The sequence below is a fragment of the Chionomys nivalis genome, chromosome 18 (genome assembly GCF_950005125.1).
Source record: "Chionomys nivalis chromosome 18, mChiNiv1.1, whole genome shotgun sequence".
Lineage (NCBI taxonomy): Eukaryota > Metazoa > Chordata > Mammalia > Rodentia > Cricetidae > Chionomys > Chionomys nivalis.
Genome location: NC_080103.1, coordinates 2,518,685 through 2,543,891, shown reverse-complemented (window position 1 = coordinate 2,543,891; position 25,207 = coordinate 2,518,685). Strand labels below are relative to the sequence as shown.

The 25,207-nt window shown below is 40.2% G+C and overlaps 1 protein-coding gene across 1 annotated transcript in view; it reads left to right on the top strand.

The window, feature by feature from the left end:
* The window catches only part of LOC130889861 (formin-2-like), a 167,522-nt gene that overhangs the window by 130,968 nt on the left and 11,347 nt on the right, over positions 1-25,207 (top strand). The window contains 1 exon segment of the mRNA XM_057793798.1: positions 5,348-5,403. Within this exon segment, the coding sequence (XP_057649781.1) occupies positions 5,348-5,403 (56 nt within the window).

The window sequence follows — 25,207 nt, the reverse complement described above, 5'->3', positions numbered from 1 at the left end:
TCATAAAGGAGCTAAAAGTATTCAATGGAAAAAAGAGAGCATCTTCAACAAATGGTGCTGGCAGAACTGGTTGTCAACCTGTAGAAGAATGAAAATAGATCCATATCTATCACCATGCACAAAACTCAAGTCCAAATGGATTAAAGACCTCAATATTAGTCTGAACACACTGAACCTGATAGAAGAAAAAGTGGGAAGTACTCTACAACATATGGGTACAGGAGATCACTTCCTACGTTTATCCCCAGCAGCACAGACATTAAGGACAACATTGAATAAATGGGACCTCCTGAAACTGAGTAGCTTCTGTAAAGCATAGGACACTGTCACTAAGACAAAAAGGCAACCCACTGACTGGGAGGAGATCTTCACCAACCCTGCAACAGACAAAGGTCTGATCTCCAAAATATATAAAGAACTCAAGAAACTAGACTTTAAAATGCTAATTAACCCAATAAAAAATGGGGCACTGAACTGAACAGAGAATTCTCAACAGAAGAAATTCAAATGGCCAAAAGACACTTAAGGTCATGCTCAACTTCCTTAGCGATAAGGGAAATGCAAATTAAAACAACTTTGAGATACCATCTTACACCTGTCAGAATGGCTAAAATCAAAAACACCAATGATAGCCTTTGCTGGAGAGGTTGTGGAGAAAGGGGCACACTCTTTCATTGCTGGTGGGAATGCAAACTTGTGCAACCACTTTGGAAATCAGTGTGGCGATTTCTCAGGAAATTTGGGATCAACCTATCCCAAGATCCAGTAATACCACTATTGGGAATATACCCAAGAGATGCCCCATCAAATGACAAAAGTATCTGTTCAACTATGTTCATAGCAGCATTGTTTGTAATAGCCAGAACCTGGAAACAACCTAGATGCCCTTCAATGGAGGAATGGATGAAGAAAGTGTGGAATATATACATATTAGAGTACTACTCAGCGGTAAAAAGCAATGACTTCTCGAATTTTGCGTGCAAATGGATGGAAATAGAAAACACTATCCTGAGTGAGGTATCCCAGACCCAAAAAGAGGAACATGGGATGTACTCACTCATAATCGGTTTCTAGCCATAAATAAAGGACATTGAGCATATAATTTGTGATCCTAGAGAAGCTAAATAAGAAAGTGAACCCAAAGAAAATCATATAGTCATCCGCCTGGAGAGGGGAAGTAGACAAGATTGCAGGGCAAAAACTGGGAACTTGCGGGTGAGGTGGCATGGGGCAAAGGGGAAATGGGATGAGAAACATGAGAAGGGGAGGATGGGAGGAGCTCGGGGGATTGGGATGGTTGGGATATAGGATGGGTGGATACGGGAGCAGCGAAGTATATATCCTAAGTAAGGGAGCCATCTTAGGGTTGGCAAGAGACTTGACTCTAGAGGGGTTCGCAGGTGTCCAGGGAGATTTTCCCAGGTGGTACCTTGGGCAACTGAGGAGAGGGAACCTGAAATGATCCTATCCTATACTGATGAATGTCTTACATATCACCTTAGAACCTTCATCTGGCGGTGGATCGAGGTAGAGACAGAGACTCAATTTGGAGCAACAGTCTGAGCTCTTAAAGTCCAAATGAGGAGCAGAAGGAGGGAGAACATGAGCAAGGAAATCAGGACCACGAGGGATGCACTCACCCACTGTGACAGTGGATCTGATATATTGGGAGCCCACCAAGGCCAGCTCGTCTGGGACTGAATAAGCATGGGTTGAAACTGGACTCTCTGAGCATGGCGGACAATCAAGGCTGATGAGAAGCCAAGGACAATGGCACTAGGTTTCGATCCTAATACATGAACTGGCTTTGTGGGAGCTTAGCCTGTTTAGACACTCACCTTCCTGGACGTAGATAGAAGACCTTGGTCTTCCCGCAGGGCAGAGAATTTGGACTGCTCTTCAGTATCGAAAGGGAGGGGGAATGGTGTGGGGGGCAGAGAAGAGGAGTGGGGATAGGGGGAGGGGAGTGGGGGAAGGGAGCAATATTTGGGAGGAGGGGAGGGAAACGGGAAACGGGGAGCAGGTGGAAATATTAATTAAAAAAGAATAAAAAAAATTTAATAAAGAAAAGAAAAAAGAAAAAATGCAGTCAATAAAAAGTCATAAAATAAAAAAATTCTTACTTTATCCGAATGATACATATTCAAATATTAAGTCAATCAATCTACCAACAGTATTATCTCTACATTATGAGACTGTAAGTCTCTTAGTTTTTAAATGCTTTAAAACAACTAGATACTATTTTAATGGAAATGTATATTTTATAATTAACATATTTCCCCATAGCTATCAATTAGGTGCTACTTTTGCCTTAATAAAAATAAATGAGTGTAAATATATTGGTAGACAATGTATAATTGTTAATTAAAATATATATGAATAAATACATTTATAATTCTGAATAAAAATAAAATCATCAATCCTATCTGAGACTATCATAATGCATGCAATTTAAATTCTGTTCAGTAAATTATCTGTCTCTTAAATTAACTAGATTTGAATGAAGTTGATATATTTCAGTAATAAAAGATGAAATCCAGGGAATTTTAACTGTGCACATACAGTGTAAATATCTGCTTGATGTATTTTGTATTTTTGGACTGTGATTTATTTTATTTCCATATTTAGGAGAGAGACATATGCTGCTGATCTTACTGCCTTCTCTTTCTGGTAGTCAGGGCTAGCCGTTCACACCTGTGATCCCACGCTTGGGAAGTGGAAGCATTTGGATCATGATTTTGAGGATCATGAGCCTGTGTTCTAGAGCGAAGCCCTGTCTCTAAGCATATAAACAAACAACAGATTACATCAAATTATGCTTGTATGAACCCAACGATTTTAGATTACACTTAGAATTTTGTGAGGTTATTTAAAAAATACAGAACATCAAAAGATTTGTGAAGGATGTTATTACCCCCTCTTTGCTTTATGGTGGCTTTAAATCAAAATGGTATAGTTTTTAGTTGTTTTTGTTTGTTTTTCAAAGGGACAATGGAGGTGGTAGTTCTCTATATGCCTTCAAAGTGTAGTCACCGTGTTGACTGTGTAACCATTCTGGTATTTAATGGAGACACTTCCAGTCTAAGACCTGGTTGAAAGTGAGTTTGAAAAGAAGAATTTGGGTTGTAGATTGAGTGAAATGTGAGAAATAGGTCTGTCACTTTATATAAGGGACAGTCATTTGTATTGAGGAAGCACAATATAGGACTGAACTGAGCTGCTTTCTCAAATCCACGTGCCTAAGCATTTATAATTAACATTAAGTCTCCATGTCAGTTATTTGAAAACTGGTGGGCAGGAAAGAAAACTCCACCTACAGGCCCAAGTAATATTCTCAGAAGTAAAAAGGAAACAGGAGTGCATGGGAAGGGTGTGTGTTTCATGTTTGAAGACAGCCATGGGAGTAAGAGCATAGTGAGCTAGTTGGGAAGGTGGGATGTCTACAGAGATTAGGGAGTGTAGGTAGATAATACAAGGCCAGCAAGGCTGTGTTGAGGCTATAATGTTCATCTGAGTACAAGGAAAGCTTTCACTACAGCTTCCCGGTACATCATATTTTTTAAACACTAACTACACAAGATATTTCAGTAGCACTGTTGTGTACATCCTTTACGACACCATGGACAGTGACTGCCCTACTGTTATTTGCAGTGTCTTGTATATAACCCTGACCCTAATACACAAAGACTTAGACTTCTGCATTCATCTTGCCAATGAGTGGGCTTCTCATTTCTAAAATGCAGAGGATGGATGAGATTTTTTTATATACTTACATTTTCACATAGAAAATACTCTATAACTTCAACAACAGCAAAAATCTCTATTTATCCTAATGTGCTTCCAGTATGATGAATTTGTCATCTCGCAGAATTTCAAATGACAAGAACGGCTGAAGGTAGAAAATCCCTTCAGTTGAACAAATGCTTTTGTAATATGATAGGGCATTTGTTCAACTATGTTCATAGCAGCATTATTTGTAATAGCCAGAACCTGGAAACAACCTAGATGCCCTTCAATGGAAGAATGGATGAAGAAAGTGTGGAATATATACATATTAGAGTACTACTCAGCGGTAAAAAACAATGACATCTTGAATTTTGCATGCAAATGGATGGAAATAGAAAACACTATCCTGAGTGAGGTAACCTAGACCCAAAAAGATGAACATGGGATGCACTCACTCATAATTGGTTTCTAGCCATAAATAAAGGACATTGATCCTATAATTTGTGATCCTAGAGAAGCTAAATAAGAAGAACCTTCATCTGGATTGGAGCACTGGACTGAGCTCCCAAGGTCCAAATGAGGAGCAGAAGGAGGGAGAACATGAGCAAGGAAGTCAGGACTGCAAGGGGTGCACCCACTCACTGAGACAGTGGGGCTGATCTATTGGGAGCTTACCAAGGCCAGCTGGACTGGGATTGAAAAAGCATGGGACAAAACCAAACTCTCTGAACATGGTGGACAATGAGTGCTGCTGAGAAGCCAAGGACAATGGCACTGGGTTTTGATCCTACTGCATGTACTGGCTTTATGGGAGCCTTACCAGTTTGGATGCTCACCTTCCTAGACCTGGATGGAGGGGAGAGGACCTTGGACTTCCCACAGGGCAGGGAATCCTGGCAGCTCTTTGGACTGGAGAGGGAGGGGTAGAGGAGTGGGGGAGAAGAGGAGGGGAGGATGGTGAGGGGGAGGGAAATGGGAGGCTAGGAGGAGGTGGAAATTTTTTCAATAAGAAAAAGAACAAAACTACATCAGACTTATAAGATGAACACATAGGGAAAAGACCACGAGTGTAAATAAAGGATAAAAGAAAGTGAAAAAAAATTTAAAAAAAATTAAAAAAAAGAAAATCCCTTCAGAATCCCTTCTTACTCGTGCTTCCAGGTGGCAGTATTTATCATATATCATAGAAAGCAGATCATGGAAAGCAGAATCAAATTTGTCAAGACTTCAAAGAGTCTTAAAAATCCCTTGCTTCAAGACTGAGGTGGTCTCATCATGTATGAACTTTCACTAAGTGAATAACACAGTTAACATTCTTAAGTAAAGACTTCTTGGGAAAACAAAAATAAATTAGGAAAAATAATTAAGGCTGGTCTGCAGAACAGAGCATCGGGCGCCTCCTGTTTGTGAAGTATCTAATGACACAGTATGTCATTGTGTGTTTATTATAAAGAAAAGCAGTCATATTCACATGCTGCGCTAATGGTTTGGAAAAAAGGACTGGATATTTTTGGTACTTACTGTAAATAATACATATCTAGTGGAAGTTTTTGCTTTTAACTAAGGAAATGGGAAATTTTATTCTTTAAGGTATTGACTGTCTGCTTCCTTTCCAATCCAGAACCTCAATCCTCTATTTTGGAAAGCCCGAAAAAATGTCCAAACGATGTCCAGCAGGTAAGAAAGCCTCATTAGGATGGTAAATCCCCAATTCCGTTATTCACCTTCACACAGTGATAGATCTGTGATTGACATTTCCTCTCTGTACCAGAGGCTGGGCTTCCCAAGTGTTAGCTCGCAGGGGATCCAGCCAGGTGAAAGGAAATGTTCCCCTTAATTTACTCTTCGCAAGCCTATTCATCCTTCAAGTAGAACCATGCACAAGCTTTAAAGATCTATATGATTTTATATCCAACCAGAGAGCTGGATCCATCGTTTGCTGTCTCCAGCAGAAATATCAGGCCACATCCAAAAATTCTGTGCTGTAACATGTCTAAACACAGTTCAGGGGTACTCCTTAAAACAATTTTGGCATGACCTTCCTGATATCTAATAAAACACCCTTCACCTTGGATAGGAACAAGGCCTTTGTGCAAGGTTGGCAATGGCTGTGTTACTGAGCCCCGAAGACTTTTAAATGGCTTTAAAGGATGAGACATTTGATGACATCTTTTAAGACACTTTTATCTTTTATTACCCATGTCTGTAAGCCCCATTTTGGAGAGGCAGAGATAGGAGAAACCTAGAATCTCACTGGCATAGTCAAATAGCTTCATTGAGAGACCTTGCAAAGGAGGAGAATGATTAAAGGAAGACATTGAATATTGACTTATGGCCTCCACATGCCTGCACAAACATGCTCTGACACATGCAACCATGCATACACATAGAGAAATAAATAATTTAGAACATCCAGAAAGGAAACATTTCATAGAACAATGGCTGTGGTTAGCAGTTACTCTTTTGGATGATCAAGGAACTGTGGAGCTTATCTATAGGTATTTCCAACTATGCTTTTGACAATGGTTTCATCCTACATTAGAAAATAAGCTAGTCTACACTGTAAGCCAACAGGAAGAAGACTGGTTCTGGTCTATTGATTCTGGTCTATGGAAGATGAGAGGGCTCTCACTTTAACTGCAAACCCACGCTGGTTTCTGGTTAATGGATAGTGGTATATGTAGATTATGTAGGACATGGTGCCCTCCCTCTGAACTGGATAACTGCCAACATTTGAGAATTCCTCAGAGTGAAGAGTGAGTTCTGTTTTAAAGAATAAGTTTATTGTTACATTAAAGTGATCCTCTCAGAAGTGAGGTCAGACTATGAGGTTTCCTTAGAACTGGACAGTCCCAGGGTTCTCTACCACATACTAGCTAGATGAGCCTTTACTGTTCAGAATACAGCTGCTGTTAGGGACTGGGTCATAGTAATGTTCCCAGATTTTGGGTTGTCCTTGTTGTTTGTGTCAGAGGAGAGAGAGACCTGTACTGACTAAGTACACTAGCCATGCCTGGTGGCACCATCCTGTGGTTATTTAATTAGTTGCAATTGTGAAAATGGAATAGTAAGACCAGCAATGGTAAACAAACAAACAACAAAAAAAATATTATGTTGGAGCTAGATAGATGGTTTGGTGGTTAAGAGCATTTGCGGCTCTCTGCAGAGGACTGGGTTCAGTTCTTAGGTACTTATTCTTTGGCCTACGTAACCCTTACAGTAACCCTTTAAAATAACTACCGTGTTTGCCCTTTTACTAATAAAATGATATTTGGAGGAGCTAAAAGCAACTCTATGAAAACTATAAAAGCCATAAAAGTAAGCTAATATTTGAGCATAGGCATTTATTTCTTACGGATCCTATCATGCTAAATTTTCCTTTTATGTAGACAATATCCAGATGACTGTTTGGTACCATCTTATTGTGAAACCCTGGATGAATGAAATGTGATGCTCATTTCAAGAGTTAGATTCTATTATTTTTGAATTATATCTTTTGTAAGAGTCAGCTCTCCAGATATATAATAGTGATGTATAAGCCAATTACTTCACTTTTGTCTCATTCTTTTGAAGTTTTACTGTAACTTCTATGTGTTAAATCGTATTAAATTTTGAGTTTAATTGCTTGGGTGGGAGGACTTAACGGTTTCTGCCAAGGAAGCCTTTTGCAGTTTGCATCTTGGTCACTAGAGGGCAGCGCTGCACCTTTGTTAATTATCGCTGCTGTGGGAAAGGAATCCTCCAGGCCAGTTTGTTGTGTGTGGATGGTGAACAGCAGTGGTTTGCTGGCCCCTCAGGTGCTGCCTGTATATATTCTGTGGTGAGGACAGGAGATGTTCAGGACTGCTTAGCCAGACCTCCAATGTCTTTCTCACATGTGTGTTCAGATACCTGTTCTGTGGAATTTGTTGAATGAATTTTGAATGTTACTCTGGCCTATAATTAGTAATTCTAAGCGTCCATCATCCCTGGAAACAGCACGTGATCACATGATCGCTGTCTTCTGTCCTTTTAGATGGTCGGGTGCTTAAAGAAAACGCAATGGATTCTCATGAGCAAAGAGATGAACAGAGCTACGTTCTCAGTGCTTCTGTTGAGAAGCTTACAGAATCCAGGGGGTCTTTTTAAGGATAAAATTACATTCTTCAGCTCTCGATGACTTTTCAAAAGCATTTCTTCACCCTGGTTAGCTTTAAGCCTCGATGCTCGAGCCGGTTTTCCTGCCTCAGTTTTCTAGGTGTGCTGCTTTACCTGGTACTTGCTGGTTATTTTAAGTTTGTAATATGCTCGGAAGACTGTATTGTCTAAAGAATTGTTCCATAGGATTAAAATGAAACTTTTTCACCTTTAACAACACCCTGTGGTATTGAAGCTACAGTGTACATGGAAAATCCTTTAGGCCTGACTTGGTTTATGACGATCTTAGCTGTCCAATCAACACTTCCCAGGGTCTAGACAGTGGGGCTCAGGAGGTGCAAGGTAGTCAGGATGGGGGAGAAGCACGGATATTCAGTGGTGGAGGTGTAGGCACAACCCTGGTAACAGTTGAAGACAGTGTTTACCATGCTGTGCACCAGGGAAGACAGAACTTTCTTGGAAAGAACATTTTTGTTTTCTGGAAACTTGAAGGAGATCAGAGAATAGTGTAGGTATTTTAACATTCAAAAAAGGAGGAGAGACTCTTTCTTCAGGTCTTTGTTGTTGCTTTGAGGCAAGGTCTCACTGTGTTCCTCTGTCTAGCCTAGAACTTACTCTGTGAATCAGGCTGGCCTCAAACCATAGAGATCCACTTGCCACTGCCCACCCCCCTCCACAGCCAAGTGCTGGGATTAAAGGTGTATGCCATCAGGCCCAGATCTTGTATTGGCTTTAAAAATGAAAAGCAGTCAATTTTGGGAAGCAGGAAGGCTGTGTGTTTAGCAGGGTAGGAAAGAAGTGAATGCCACATGGTATTTTTGTTTTACTACAAAGCAGGGACATAGAGATGCCATGAAACTAACAGCTTGCTCTATTGAGTTTTAGATGGTATAAAATCAGTTCATGCCACAGCAACGCTGTCAAGGGGAGAAAGGTCCCGCCACTCAGGAGGTGAATCTGGTGGAATATTAATGAGGAGACCCATTGCTCATTAAAGAATACTTGCCTGTGTTCAAGCATCTTTTGGTCTGCTGTGTATAGGAGATAGGGAAAAATGGGAAGACTTGAGACAGCCAGGCCCCTTTCATGGTATCATGTCTGTTGTGTCTGTCATCCTTGTTCAGGTCTTGTTTAGGCATCCATGTTGGAGAGACGGTGTGGCTGTATCTTCTCTGATATTTTTAGGAGATGAATTCTCACCTAAATGTCCTGATCCCCTGGCTCTTATAATCTTTCTCCCTCCTCTTCTGCTATGACCCTTGTTTCACAGCTGCAGGAGTTGTGCTATAGACGTATCAGTTGTTGCTGGGCTCCACCAAGTCACTTGTTCTCTGTGTTTGATTGGTTGTGGTTTTCTGTAATGATTTCCATCTGTTGTGAGGGGATGTTTCTTGAATGAGGGGTGAGACCTGTACTTATCTGTGGATATATAAGGACAAATATTTAGAATGTAGTTAGAAATTATGTTGGCTTAATAAAGTGGTGGTTACATTTCAATTTCAAAGAATAAAAGTAGTAGGTATTTTAAAAACAATAAACAAAAATAAGGAAACAATCAGTTTAGTTATAGGGCTGTATCTTTTCCATATATCTATAAACCAACTTACAAGATACAGTGCGACTGCCAAGATACTTAATGTATGTTGTAGAATATTGGAGCGATTAAAGAAATTTAAAATAATAGTTGCCGAGAGACTGTAATGAAGAATAGTTTCTTGGGAAGGTGATTCCTCCATCAACTTAAGTTGTACAAGGGTGGAAGGAAAAGCCTTCCACAAGTGTGGAAAGAAGAGCCTCACGTGGGAGAAGAAAGTGGAGAACAGGAGAGGGAGTGGACTTGGCATCCAGGGGAGCTATGTCCGGTTGACTTGATGGGCAGCTTAGTGCTCTCCTTTTCTGGAAACTTGACCTTTGTTTTTGGCCTCTGGTGCCACTGCATGCATCTGGACAATGATTGAGCCCAGAGCCCATTGTTATCTGGGTTTCTGCCATAGTCTCCTCATGGATCTCCTTACTTTCAATCTTGATCCCTTCTAATCTCTTCCTGCACGTCGCCCCAAACTTATCTTTTTGAAAACACAAATTTGTTTCTCCCTGATATCTGCTTTGACTTGTTCAAGGACTGCTCATTGTGTCTCTAAAAAGTTTCAGGCCCATGAGTTTGATGTGCAGGGCCTCCCTCCTGCCATTGCTGTCTTGGCCTTATCTCTTGCTGTCTTTCCTACAGATTCAGCGTTGGTATAGCAAAAACACATCTCTTGAAGACTCCATTACCCTTCATATCTGCCCTCGCACGACCCTTCTATGCCCTCATATACTCTTTTATAAAATGCACTTCCATCTTAGCTTACACTTAGATACTTGGTATGAAAAGCCTCATTCTCCAGGGCCTATTTGGAGTCTTTACCCTGTAACTACTGTTTAGAATCACTGACTTTATGCACAGGGATTGGGAGTCTTTAGGATAATAGTATTGGTATTTTCCTTTTGTTCTTCTGGTATCTAATCCAGAGCCTGGCAGATAGGGAGAAGCCAGAGAAATGCTTGCTGAATGAATCAACATACAATGACCACACCAATGAGACAGAATGGGGCAGGTCTCAGAAATACTCACTGACTGGGGAACACTCACTCACCGAGGACATGGGCTGTGGAGCAGTTTTCCTGAGCACAAATCCCAGCCTCCTAGTATTAGGTGGAGACGAGTCAGAGCGAAACAAAAGCAGTCCCTGACTATAATGCTGGGGACAGATTCCCATCAGTAGTTGCTACTGCAGTAGGGAGACATTCTTGATCAGTGGTCACTACTGCAGTGGGGAAACACTCTGCTGCGAACTGAAGGCAGCTTTGGATTGTACAGAGGTGAATATTTTAGAGGGACGAAGGAGGAGCAAGGAGGGGATAGTGCAAGGCTTGGGAGAGTCAGGGAGTGACCATGACGACAGTCACTGAGAGTGAGCTTCAGCTCTTCACAGCAGCTAAGGTCAGTTGTGTCTGCTAAGCTGGCAAGGACAGGAGCAGCTGGGATTCTGTCCCATCTCAGAGTTCCAGAGACAGAGGCCTCATCTTTAGCTGCTGCTTAAACAGATAAAAGATGTTGGCAATCTTGCGTTTTCTCACACAGTTGCATTAAGGGAGAGTGTACAGCCATTCGAAGGATGCGGCCTTGAGACATATTAGTGTTTGTTCAAGTTTTTTTTTAAAGCAAGATTGAAGCCACAGAGGAAGCTGGTTACAGTTTGGTCAAGAGAGGATCTCGGTTAGACCTTGTTTAGTTTGTTTTCTCTTGTTTCAGAAAACTGAAGGTCAGGGGTTGTGTAATGTGTAAAAGTTGGAGGTTTAGTTAGTTCCTAGGGATGGAGGCTAGAATGTCCAAGAGGGTAGCACTGGCTTGTCTCAAGGGACTTCGCCTTCTATGACAGCAGGAGCTGTAGTACATGATGAGTAACCCAAAGGCCTAGCCTAGATTTTTCTTCTTTTCATAAAGTTACTAATTCACTGTACCCGAGTGATATCAGAAAGTCCTATCTACCCCCCAAAGACTCATCTTCAAAGGCCATTTCTTAAGGTATTTTGTTTTAACTACTTTAGGGGTAACATTTCCTGCTCGTGACTTGTGTGGTTACAAATTGTAACCATAACCAACCTTAAGTCGAACTTGGCATGCACTGATAATGAAAGGCTGAAATGAATATAGCATTAATTACTCTCCTCAGAGAAAAGTATTTTAATCTGTGCCTTAGTTTCCTCATCTGTAAAATGGGCTTGCGGTCTTTCCTACCTGAGGGGCTTAGAGGTTTTTTTTTTTAAATTATTATTTTAAAGCACATTAGTTTGTAAAAGATGATTTGCGGAGCTTAGGGCACCCAGTCGACCCTCAGATTGCTAGTTGTTATCGCATCAGAGCAGTCCTCTCTATTGTGTTTTGATCTTCTGTTGATATTGAGGATCCACCTTGGGATCTTTTGTACATGCTAAGAGCAAATGCTGTCTCACTGAGATCCACCACTCCTCGGTCTTCACGGGTTGCATATTTCCAAATTACTGGTGAAGACTGATGGTGGTGCTCACTTCCTGTGCTGCATCTGTGGTCACCTGCAACCTTGCACAGTGTGGCTAAGAATCCCACCCTCTGAAGTGTGTGTTTTCCCAGGTAAGTCTGCACAGAGGGAAGTCTATGAGCAAGCGTGCTTTGTATGGTCTGTTTAGTGCCCTACCTTTCACATATTTGTGTTATTTCCTTGGTGGTTTCACTGCAGGAAGTGACTTGACACTTAGTGTTAAAACGCTGTTGGTGTTCCCAAGTGTCAGAAGACCTTGGTGGACCCATTGGAAAACCTTCACCGTGGGCTTTGTTTCAGCATGGGCTAGAGTGTCAGGGGCCATCAGTTCAGTGTTAGTGAATCAATAATAGGTCTTAAATATGACAGCTTTCAACAAGGATACATGTTCAAAAAAAATTGCACATGGATCATGTGACAAAATGTGACCCGAGGCTTGATGGAGTCCAACCCTGTGTTTTCCTGGAGAACAGTGGCTTAGCATTGATTAATTGAGGGTTTTTGGAGGCTTTGCTTCTGACAAGTTTGAAGAACACAGGTTGAGTGTGTCTTATTTAATCCTCACAGTACCCCCTGCCATTGGAAGATGGGTAGTGGAGTGTTTGTCACAGAGTAACAGTGTGCAGTGGAGCCAAGTGGCTCATCTTATGATGGACAGGATAAAAAAGCTACAAATCAGCTAGGTGGGATGTGAGATTGCCTTCAGAAACACACAGCCAGCGTGTCCTCCACCCAGATTCAGCTTCCTGCACTTAGGGGGTTGTTAATCAATTAACCCTTTGAACTTGGTACCTGCATAATTCAATCACTCTTCAGTAGCCCTATGAATTAGAGACCACACATTCTACATAAGATCCTTTTAGGATCAACTATGACATGGGCTATCTTCATCATAAAGATCATTAAAGACCAAATGAGCCTGTGAGAAGTTAACATGTTCTCAGCAAGCAGAGGCCAAACACTACCAACAAGGAAATAAACTGCCTGGCAAAGGAACCTAGGATTGATCTGAAGAGGAACAGAAGAACCCATCAAGAGTGAAGTTTTGAATCACTGAGTATCTCAGCTAAGGTGTTATGTGATGCAGTAGGAACCATAGTCAATGACCAGGGTGTTGGGGGCTGTAACTGTGCTGGGTGCAAATTAATCTGAGTAACCTTGGAATCAACTGGGAACTGATTAGAAATGCGATTGAATTGCTAACCCTAGGGGTGGGAACAGCAGGCTATGGCTTAACAGGTCCCTGGTGATTCTTTTTTTTTTCGAGACAGGGTTTCTCTGTGGTTTTGGAGCCTATCCTGAAACTAGCTCTTGTAGACCAGGCTGGTCTTGAACTCACAGAGATCCGCCTGCCTCTGCCTCCCGAGTGTTGGGATTAAAGGCGTGCGCCACCACCGCCCGGCTCCCTGGTGATTCTTAGGAACATTCCTTGTAATAGACAGTGGCTCAGCCATTAGTAGGCTCAACGCTCTTAGGTCATGCTGTTTTGTTGGAGAATAAGATACAGTTTAGATTTAAGGACAAAATTTAGGTCATCAAATAACAAGAGCTAAGCTGTCAAAAGATGAAAGTGAAGCAGTAATGAGAAGGAAAATAAGCACAATTAATAAAAACTCAGGGTCAGAAATTGGGATTCAACCTGAAGATACAAAAAGCAAAACAGACAGCCACTGGCTCTTATCTCAATCTCAGTCTAAAATGGCAATCCTGCCTCCTAGTTTCTCAGAATGAGATTGTGTGTCTGAGAGTTATCTCCCCCTGCTCCCTGTTTTATATTCCTCTATAGAGCTGGGATTAAAGGTGCGCACCACTGGGATTAAAGGTGCCTGTCATTGTGGCTACTGGGATTAAATGTGCGTGTCTTTTTAGCTACTGGGATTGAAGGTGTATGTTACCATAATCTAGTCTGTAATCTAGTGGGACTGTTTTACCCTCAGATATTCAGGCAGTCTTTATTTATTAAAATACATTTGAAATGCCACTACAGGAAAAACTAGAAGTAATCACTGGAGAGGAGAGAGACAGGGGGTTTGGTAAACGATTTCTTTGAGTATATATAGCCAACTAAGTTGCCCAAAGGTGAAGTCTTTACCCTAGTCCCACCAAAGGGAAAGCAAATAAACAAAAACAAACAAATAAAAAACAAAAACAAAACCAGAGAAGGAACTAGAGAAAAATGAGAAGGTGGAACTTGAAGTTGTATTTGAAGTTGCTGAGAAAGAAGAGGATTTTATGAAGAAAGTCTTGAGTACTTGGAACAAGCAGGTTTAAGGTCACAGCGTTTACAGTAAGGACAAGAGCAGTAACAGGAGAGCAGTTACATTAGCATGACAGGGTCTGAGAAACACTGCACCACGAATGAGTGATATGAATCTTTTGAAGGAGGCCATTTGTTGGTTCCAGGCAATTTGATAGCTCAGACCTGAAATAGTTACAAAGAAACCATATTATTTAAATCACTGCTTGGCCCATTAGCTCTAGCTTCTTATTGCCTAACTCTTATATCTCAATTTAACCCATCTCCACTAATCTGTGCATCACCACGAGGTCGTGGCCTACCAGCAAAGTTTCAGCATGTCTGTCTCTGGTAGTGGATCCATAGCTTCTCCCTGACCCCACTTTCTTTCTCCCAGAATTCATTTTAGTTTTCCTTACCTAGCTCTGTTCCCCTATTGCTCTGTTATAGGCCCAAAGCAGTTCCTTTATTAACCAATGGTATTCACAAATTACAGAGGGGAATCCCACATCATGAATCCATTGTATTTGATTTCCCCTAAGCTTTATTTTTATGGTATTGGATAGTAGCTGGGTGTTAGTGCAAGGAAAGTAAGTCCTTAGGAGATGGTACTTTCATCCAAAGATAATGAAAAGAAAAGCACACTATCTACAGTGCATTTTTACCTGGTACTGACTGGGTAAATGTAGCCACATACTCTCAGAGTATGTTCCAGCAGTCTTCCAGAACATTAATTCAGTAGCTGGCTGGAAACACCAAAGGCATGAGAACCAAAGCAGCAGATTCCTCTCTTTTGTTGATTTGATTTCTCATTCCGTTGCCTCTTGGCCAATATATTATTGCTTCTACCAGGGTCCCTTATCAATGATTCCTGTAGCCTTTACATCAATCTATTGATCATCTTTTATGTAAGTATGACATGGTCAGTTAAGCAGTGATTATTTCTAACTCATCTCCCTCTCATGCATACCACATGTCTCATTTGTGTACCAGAGACTTTACAGATTCATTTTGGGTCAAGCACATTCTAATTTTTAACAATCCATTATCCATTTTATTATAAAGGGTGATGGGGCCAAGGAGATGCCACAATGGAGGATCACAGATTGAGGACTCAAGTTTTGAAACCCAGCACCTAGAGGAAAAAGTGTGTGTATCTGGCTGTATGTACCCATAACTCAGTAATACATGGGGTGCAGAGAGAGGTTGATTGCTGGGGCATGAAGGCTACCAGTCTCCTAAAGTTTGAAATTATTTGTGTTTTACTTTTATAAGTAATTATACTTGTTTAAAGTCTGGATTTATTTTCTATAGGATTTGATTATTATAGATCTGGAATGTCATTGGCTTATTCCAAAACCTTAGGGTGTTTTAGAATTCAAAACATGAGAAATAGAATGATGGAGGAAGGTCATTGGTTAATTAATAAAGAAACTGCTTGGCCTCATAGGTTAGAACATAGGTGGGTGGAGTAAACAGAACAGAATGCTGGGAAGAAGAGGAAGTGAGCTAAGACGCCATTTCCTCTCCTTTCTGGGGCAGACGCAATGCCGCCCTTCTCCAGAGCAGACACGATGCAGTCAGCCGCCAGGTCAGACATGCTGAATCTTTCCCAGTAAGCGCACCTAGTGGTGCTATGCAGATTATTTAAATGGGCTAAATTAATACATGAGAATTAGCCTAGAAGAGGCTAGATATAATGGGCCAGGCAGTGTTTAAAAGAATACAGTTGTGTGTTGTTACTTTGGGGCATAAGCTAGCCAGGCGGCCAGGAGCTGGGCAGGAATGCTGCCCACAGTCCCCTCTACAGAATGGCTGCTCAACGTGTGGACAACTGAATCCACAGAAAGCCTGAGAAAGAGTGGGAAAGAATAGAGTAAAGCATGTTTTCTTGGTAGCAGCAATTTCTTGGGTATGCTTTGCTTGCTAGAGGCAAGCAAGCGCTCTCATCTAAGAGAGGCTTCCTGACTCAGCTTTAGCTGCAAAACCCTGCAGCTCTTAAGATGTCCTGCCACAAAACACTTAAATGGTGTTGATAAAAGTTGACTGAATGCTTGTTTGTTTTCAGATGTAGCAGGAAAAAAGTTGTGCTGTTTTAAAATGCTGGCGTTCTGGTCTGGCCTGCCAGGGCAAACTCTGACTGTTTGAGGCTGGAGGGCCGACTTCAGAGAGAGGACTTGAGTGTTGTCTGTGGATATAGTGTTGCAGCTTGCTTGTTGGCAGGGACCTTGAAATACCATAGAGCTGTGGCAATAAAAATAGCTACAGCCGGTACCTCTGCCATGAGGCTGGAAAGCTAAGGAATGGGCTGCATCTAGCCGGCAAAGCCATGGCTTTAAACCTACCCATATTGCTCTGTAATTTAAAGGCTCATGTGGTCATAAAAAAAGAGAGAAATACAGTAAAGGGAGATTCAAAAGCAAAGAAAATTTCTAAATGGTTTACAGTGTGTTAAAAATATATGCAGGCTAAAAGTTAAAGTTCTTAAAGTAAGAAACAAAAAAAGAGGAAGAAACAGAGTAGTACACACCTTTAATCCCAACACTTGGGAGGCAGAGGTAGATTGACCTCGGAGTTGAACTCTGTGACTTCAAGGTGTGGTAGCACATGCCTTTAATCCCAATGCCTGGGAGGCAGAGACAGATGGATCACTGAGAGTTCAAGGACAGGCTGGTCTACACAGAGTTATTCCAGGACAAAGATATACAGAGAATATAAAATAAAAGTAAAAATAAATGAAATAGAGATTAAAATAAAGCTGCACAAAGATGGAAAATACACAGAGAATCTTGATACTGTATGCTATCATGCTCTCTTTGAATTGTTTGAATGCTGAGGAAAGAGCAACAGATGCTAAAAGATATTTGTTTATAAATGCTGCTGAACTAATCCAACATAGATATTTTGAAAATACCTTGACTTTAAAATTTGGATCTAAGGACATGATGCTTTGGAAAGGAGTTTCTTCTTTTGTTTTCACAGATGATGATACCCTGTGGATTGTTTCTATTCCAATAGGTATGATAGACCACACCCTCCTGAAGGGTTGCTATGAACACCTTCAAAAAATTACTTCACTCAACTGCCGACTGAGATGACCCTGGCACACAGGTTACACCATGAAAGACGTGATTAACAGCACTCCCATTCAGCATGAAGCAGTTTGGAGAGAAATAACTGTGCCCATATTCCCAAATATTGTTTATAAATGTTCTTTCACATTTAAAGGGGGATATGATATAGGTATGAATAATTTGCATTAGTATAGATTTTGCTTTATTGATAGATGTTTAAGGTCAATTTTGTTACATGTATATGTATTTCTGATCTTGATTAAGGTATTGTTATTGTGTAGTTCATGTAAAAATGTAATATATATATAGGTTGTTAATGGATAATCATTAATAATAATCAAGCTTGTAATCATGTTAATTAGATGTGCATAGATATATTTTAGATAGACATTCTTCATATCTTTCAAAGACTACAGAATAGGACATTTAACGTTTTAATAACTTAGGGCTTTTCATGACAATGAGACACGTCTGCTCCTGGCAGCACCAATCTACTTCAAGAGGAAGATGGGCATTGAAGAGGCTCCTTATGGAGTTTGATAGCCATTTGGGCAAGAAACTGCTCTTGCCTGGACTATTGTATAAACTGGACACAGAGAACCCGCAGAGAGAGGACTACTGAACTTGCCTAAAGGTGAGATGATCTTTCGGGGTTCCTGATTCATGAAAGAGTCTGCGAGACATTCTGCAGGGCACAGAAGATAGTGACTGAACTGCCTTTGAAATTTCCTGCTTCAAGGAAATATCTCTGGATACTATGGGCCTGAAGGCCGAAGATGGATGCCCCAGCGGTACAAAAGAACTTTGGGTGACTGTCCAGGCAGCGAGATGTCTCTGTGATTTCTAGAATTTTGTAAGTTTCTTACTTCTCATTTACTTGGGTAATATATCCTTCTGGAGTCTTTGATGGAGTTGAAGAATAGATAGATAGTTATAGTTTTCCTTACTTATGATAAAGATAAAATAGATGTAAATATTGTAACTGTAATTCTTACTTGATAACTGTTTTGTTATATGTAATTTTGCTATGTTAAAGTTAAAGCCTTCCTTTTTTGTTTAAACAGAAAAAGGGGAAATGATGGAGTAAGGTCATTGGTTAATTAATAAAGAAACTGCTTGGCCCTCATAGGTTAGAACATAGGTGGGTGGAGTAAACAGAACAGAATGCTGGGAGGAAGAGGAAGTGAGCTAAGACGCCATTTTCTCTCCTCTCTGGGGCAGACGCAATGCTGCTCTTCTCCAGAACAGATGCGATGCAGTCAGCCGCCAGGTCAGACATGCTGAATCTTTCCCAGTAAGCGCACCTAGTGGTGCTATGCAGATTATTTAAATGGGCTAAATTAATACATGAGAATTAGCCTAGAAGAGGCTAGATATAATGGGCCAGGCAGTGTTTAAAAGAATACAGTTGTGTGTTGTTATTTTGGGGCATAAGCTAGCCAGGCGGCCGGGAGCCGGGGGGGGGGAATGCTGCCCGCAGCCCCCTCTACAATAGAATTTATATTATCGCTGGATAGTAGGCTACCTCTTGTGTAGATGTGTGTAGTGTCCTCATTTGTCAGTCATGGGGCTTAAAATCAACAGCACTTGCAAATCTGAGGGAGATAGGCAGTGAATTACATGTCTCATCATTTCTCATCATGAATTACATGTCAACATTTACAAACTCAATTTAGTAGTAACTTACCAATGAGCAGTTTTTATATTCTAGACTCTGAAAGCATCTTGCTTTCATAACATAATAAAGTTTTAAAGTTGAGTCCATTAGCTTTTCAGTAAGAGCTTGCTTGAGTGTATCTTGGCTTCCCTTTTGACCATTGTAACCTTAATGTTACTGTAATGGGTTCTTTTCTGGGAATCAGATAATCTTAAACTTGGGAACATTTTTTGACGAACATTTTATTCTTTCAATGGCACTTTGTATTTTGTGATATTCAAGTGTTCAAACAGTTTTCAAGCACTAACCATCACCACCCACGTATAAGATTATATAGTAATAGAAAAATGTTGGCAATGTGATGGCATCGAACTCCAGCCAAACAGTAGGGCCTCTTCCACTGCTCTTGATGATTTGGGGACTTGAAACAATATTTTTAAATAGAGACAATCTCAAAATTGGTAATATATAAATGTATTGCTTTTTACGTGGTCTCAATCAGGTTTATCTTAATCTGTCTATAAGGATATAGTTATTATATAGATTCTTTATAAAACTGCCACCACTATACTTTGCCCTTCTTTTTAAAGTGTGATGTAATTTCTTTTATAGCTATTGCCAGGAGTATTGGATAAACTATTGCACAATTCTGGAAATGTTGAAAGCATTTTTGTAAAGAAGTCTAAGATAACAAAATGGATTTCTCCAATGTCAAGTCCCTTGAGAATCGGATGCATCCTCTAGTTGTACTCTGAGAGAAGGAAGATTAAGTTCCTGGCACTGGACACAGGGGAACAGACTCCTAATTTGAGGGCTTCTCATGGACCACAGAGTGCCTAGCAGTCTCTTGAGATTAATTGTGGCTTTGTCAGTGGCTGGACCCTGTAGATGGCCACTTCATGTAGGTCCTGAGCATAGAGTGTTTGCTTACATGGCCAGAAGATAGCCAGTCCTCTTTCTTGATAATGATCTATATTTACCATGCAAATTCCTTTAAAAAAGATAACCTAATAGAGAAATCAACTGTTACTATTGACAAGCAGTGCGGCCTTGTCTAAGAACACAACAGGAACTGTTGTCATGGATGCTGCAAATACTGAGAGCCAGCCAGCCCTTGACTGATAGTCCTGGATAAGCAATGCCAGATAAGATTCTTTGGTGACTTTTAGCTAAATTGAGGTCTGAAAACCTTATATACATTTGGCTACTCTATAACAGTGCCTGGGTGGCTGGTCTTTCTTAAGTAGTCAGTTAAGGTTTGAGAGACAATTACTCTGCTTCCTAGATGAAAAGTAGAGGTCGTAACTCCCAATATTTCATGGAGCAAGTCAAAGATAGTCAAAAAGGGAATGTAAATTCTGCATAATAATTGGGGTTACCCAAATTTTTTTATTTCTATGAAGCAGAAATAGTGTAAGAAGTAGGCAATTCTCTCATCTCAACTTTTCTTCCTTTGTCTTTGTCTATAAACTTATCTGTATGAGAAAAAGTTCTCTATAGAAACATTCCATCTCTTGTCTTCAAGAATTCCTTAACCCTGTATCTGCTGGCACCATACAGCTTACTACCATGTTTGTTAAAGATTTAGTTTGGGGATTTTATTCTCCTATCACTTTTCTCTGCCATATCTTAGTTCTACTTCTTTGTTATACACTTGAAAATCTTTGAAGCTTGGAGAATGTATAAGCGTCTTAGTTATCTTTTAAAAGTGAACGAAAGACATAAAAATATACTACATATTATTAAATAAAAATATGGATAGGTGGGCCCAGTATTACGAACCTATAATCCCAGCTGTAATTCAGCTCAAATGTTGAAGCAAGGGGATTACTAATTCAGAAACTGTCTGGATTGCAGAGGAAATTCGAAGTCTGTCTCAGAAGCATAGTGAGACTCTGCCTCAACATGGAAGACAAATCAACTGAAAAATGGCTACTTGTATAACTCAGTGGTTTAACATGTATGAGGCTCTAGGTTCAGTGCTTAGAATCACCAAATAAATAAAAAAAATGAGTAAATTCAATAAAATATTTGGCTCAGCCTCAAATCCTCCCCCTTTCTCATAAAGCACTGCTCAATATCCTCTGTGCTCTAAACGGTAATTATAACTAGAATCTGACCTCTGCTAAAGTTAGTTTAACATAGATCTCATAATGCTTTAAGCCACAAAATACAAATGCTCTGTGTGGGGAAATTGCCCATCTTAACATCAGGGAAGGTAAAGATACAACATTTGAATCATGTCTCAGAGGATAATTTATTTACTCAAAAGTTTTAACTAAAACATAATTTTAAATATAAAATTTATATAGCTCTCTCTTATGATAAAACGTTTTTATCCTCTTTCCTTCTCTTTATTACTTGATTCACAACTAAGGCTTTATGCACACTTGGCAAGTAGTCTACTGCTGAGCCCCAGCCTTGAACAAGTAAATGATGAGGTCCCTTTGCTTTTAAATATTGTTCTTTTGGACACACACACAACTAAATCAGAAATAGTGATATATTTTCTACCAGTTAGGCTTTGTTGCTGAATGAAATGAACACAAGAGATATCACTGCTTAATAATAAGATGATTTAATGGAGCAATGGAAATAAGAAAGTTCGAAGAATGTTCATGTAAGATGGAAATTTCAGCTTTTAATTCCGTTTTTTGCTTGTTTCTTTGTTTTTATTTATTTATTTAGTTTTAGTTTTTTTTGAGACATGGTTTCTCTCTGTGTAACTTTGACAGTCCTGAAGCTCACTCTGTAGACCAGGCTGGCCCTAGCTTACAAAGATCCACCTGCCTCTGCCTCACAAGTGCTGGTATTAAAGGTGTGCGCCACCATGCCTGGCTTCAGTTTTTGATTCTTTTTTTTTGTTTTGTTTTTGTTTTTCTTTTTTTAAAATTTTATTATTTATTTATTTATTTATTTATTAAAGATTTCTGCCTCCTGCCCGCCACCGTCTCCATTTCCCTCCCCCTTCTCCAATCAAGTCTCCCTCCCTCGTCAGCCCAAAGAGCAATTCGGGTTCCCTGCCCTGTGGGAAGTCCAAGGACCACCCACCTCCATCCAGGTCTAGTAAGGTGAGCATCCAAACTGCCTAGGCTCCCACAAAGCCACTGCATGCAGTAGAATCAAAAACACATTGCCATTGTTCTTGACTTCTCAGCAGTCCTCATTGTCCACTATGTTCAGCGAGTCCGGTTTTATCCCATGCTTTTTCAGACCCGGGCCACCTGGCCTTGGTGAGCTCCCAATAGATCATCCCATTGTCTCAGTGTGGGGGTGCACCCCTCACGGTCCTGAGTTCCATGCTCGTGCTCTCTCTCCTTCTGCTCCTGATTTGGACCTTGATATTTCAGTCCGGTGCTCCGATGTGGGTCTCTGTGTCTGTCTCGTTTCATCGCCTGATGAAGGTTAATATTCAGGAGGATGCTTATACGTTTCTCTTTGGGTTCAACTTCTTATTTAGCTTCTCTAGGATCACAAATTATAGGCTCAATGTCCTTTATTTATGGCTAGAAACCAAATATGAGTGAGTACATCCCATGTTCCTCTTTTTGGGTCTGGCTTACCTCACTCAGGATAGTGTTTTCTATTTCCGTCCATTTGTATGCAAAATTCAAGAAGTCATTGTTTTTTACTGCTGAGTAGTACTCTAATATGTATATATTCCACACTTTCTTCATCCATTCTTCCATTGAGGGGCATCTAGGTTGTTTCCATGTTCTGGCTATTACAAACAATGCTGCTATGAACATAGTTGAGCATACACTTTTGTTGTATGATAGGGCATCTCTTGGGTATATTCCCAAGAGTGGTATTGCTGGGTCCAAGGGTAGGTTGATCCCGAAATTCCTGAGAAACCGCCACACTGCTTTCCAAAGTGGTTTCACAAGTTTGCATTCCCACCAGCAATGGATGAATGTACCCCTTTCTCCACAACCTCTCCAGCAAAGGCTATCATTGGTGTTTTTGATTTTAGCCATTCTGACAGGTGTAGGATGGTGTCTTAAAGTGTTCTTGATTTGCATTTCCCTGATCGCTAAGGAAGTTGAGCATGATCTTAAGGGTCTTTTAGCCATTTGAACTTCTTCTGTTGAGAATTCTCTGTTCAGCTCAGTGCCCCATTTTATTATTGGGTTGATTAGCCTTTTACGGTCTAGTTTCTTGAGTTCTTTATATATTTTGGAGATCAGACCTTTGTCAGTTGCAGGGTTGGTGAAGATCTTCTCCCAGTCAGTGGGTTGCCTCTTTGTCTTAGTGACAGTGTCCTTTGCTTTACAGAAGCTTCTCAGTCTCAGAAGGTCCCATTTATTCAATGATGCCCTTAGCGTCTGTGCTACTGGGGTTATACATAGGAAGTGGTCTCCTGTGCCCATGTGTTGTAGAGTACTTCCCACTTTCTCTTCAATCAGGTTCAGTGTGTTCAGACTGATATTGAGGTCTTTAATCCATTTGGACTTGAATTTTGTGCATGGTGATGGATATGGATCTATTTTAATTCTTCTACAGATTGACATCCAGTTTTGCCAGCACAATTTGTTGAAAATACTTTCTTTTTTCCATTGTATGTTTTTAGCTCCTTTATCGAAAATCAGGTGTTCATATGTTTGTGGGTTAAAGTCAGGGTCTTCTATTCGATTCCATTGGTCGACTTCTCTGTTTTTATGCCAATACCAAGCTGTTTTCAATACTGTAGCTCTGTAATAGTGTTTGAAGTCAGGGATGGTAATGCCTCCAGACAATCCTTAATTGTATAAGATTGTTTTGGCTATCCTGGGTTTTTTGTTTTTCCATATAAAGTTGATTGTTGTCTTCTCCAGATCTGTGAAGAATTTTGATTGGGATTGCATTGAATCTATAGATTGCTCTTGGTAGAATTGCCATTTTACTATGTTGCTCCTCCCAATCCAAGAGCAAGGGAGATCCTTCCATTTTCTGGTGTCCTCTTCAATTTCTTTCTTCAAAGACTTAAAGTTCTATTCAAATAGATCTTTCACTTCCTTGGTCAGAGTTACCCCAAGATATTTTATGCATTTGTGGCTATCGTGAAATGTGATGCTTCTCTGGTTTCCCTCTCTGCTTCTTTATCCTTAGTGTATAGGAAGGCAACTGATTTTTTGGAGTTCATCTTGTATCCTGCCACATTACCAAAGGTGTTTATCAGCTGTAGGAGTTCTTTGGTAGACATTTTGGGGTTGCTTATGTATACTATCATATCATCTGCAAATAACGAAAGCTTAACTTCTTCCTTTCCAATACGAATTCCCTTGATCCCCTTATGTTGTCTTATTGCTATTGCTAGAACTCCAAGGACTATATTGAAGAGGTATGGAGAGAGTGGACAGCCTTGTCGTGTTCCTGATTTTAGTAAAATGGCTTTGAGTTTTTCTCCGTTTAATTTAATGTTAGCTGTCGGCTTGCTGTAAATAGCTTTTATTATATTTAGGTATGACCCTTGTATCTCTAATCTCTCCAAGATTTTTATCATAAAGGGGTGTTGAATTTTGTTGAATGCTTTTTCAGCATCTAATGAAATGATCATATGGTTTTTTTCTTTCAGTTTATTTATACGGTGGATTGTATTAATAGATTTGTGTATGTTGAACCAGCCCTGCATCTCTGGGATGAAGCCTACTTGATCATAATCGATAATTTTTCTAATGTGTTCTTGGATTCGGTTTGCCAGTATTTTATTGAGGATTTTTGCATCGATGTTCATGAGTGATATTGGCCTGTAATTCTCTTTCTTGGTTGGGTCTTTGTGTGGTTTTGGTATCAGGGTAACTGTAGCTTCATAAAAGGAACTTGGCAATGACTGTTCTGTTTCTATATTGTGAAGTACATTAAGGAGTATAGGCATTAGCTCTTCTTGGAAGTTCTGGTAGAATTCCACATTGAAACCATCTGGTCCTGGGCTTTTATTGGAAGGGAGATTTTTGATAACAGTTTCTAATTCTTCGTGACTAACAGGTCTATTTAGATCATTCACCTGGTCTTGGTTTAGCTTTGGTATATGGTACTTATCTAAAAAAATGTCCATTTTTTGCCTTTTCTAGTTTTGTGGTATACAGGCTTTTGTAGTAGGATCTAATGATTCTCTGAATTTCCTCTGTGTCTGTGGTTATGTCCCCCTTTTCATTTCTGATCGTACTTATTTGCGTGTTCTCTCTCTGTTGTTTAATTAGTTTGGATAGGGGTTTGTCGATCTTGCTGATTTTCTCCAAGAACCAACTTTTTGTTTCATTGATTCTTTGGACTGTTTTCTGTGTTTCTATTTTGTTGATTTCAGCCCTCAGTTTGATTATTTCCAGTCTTCTATTTC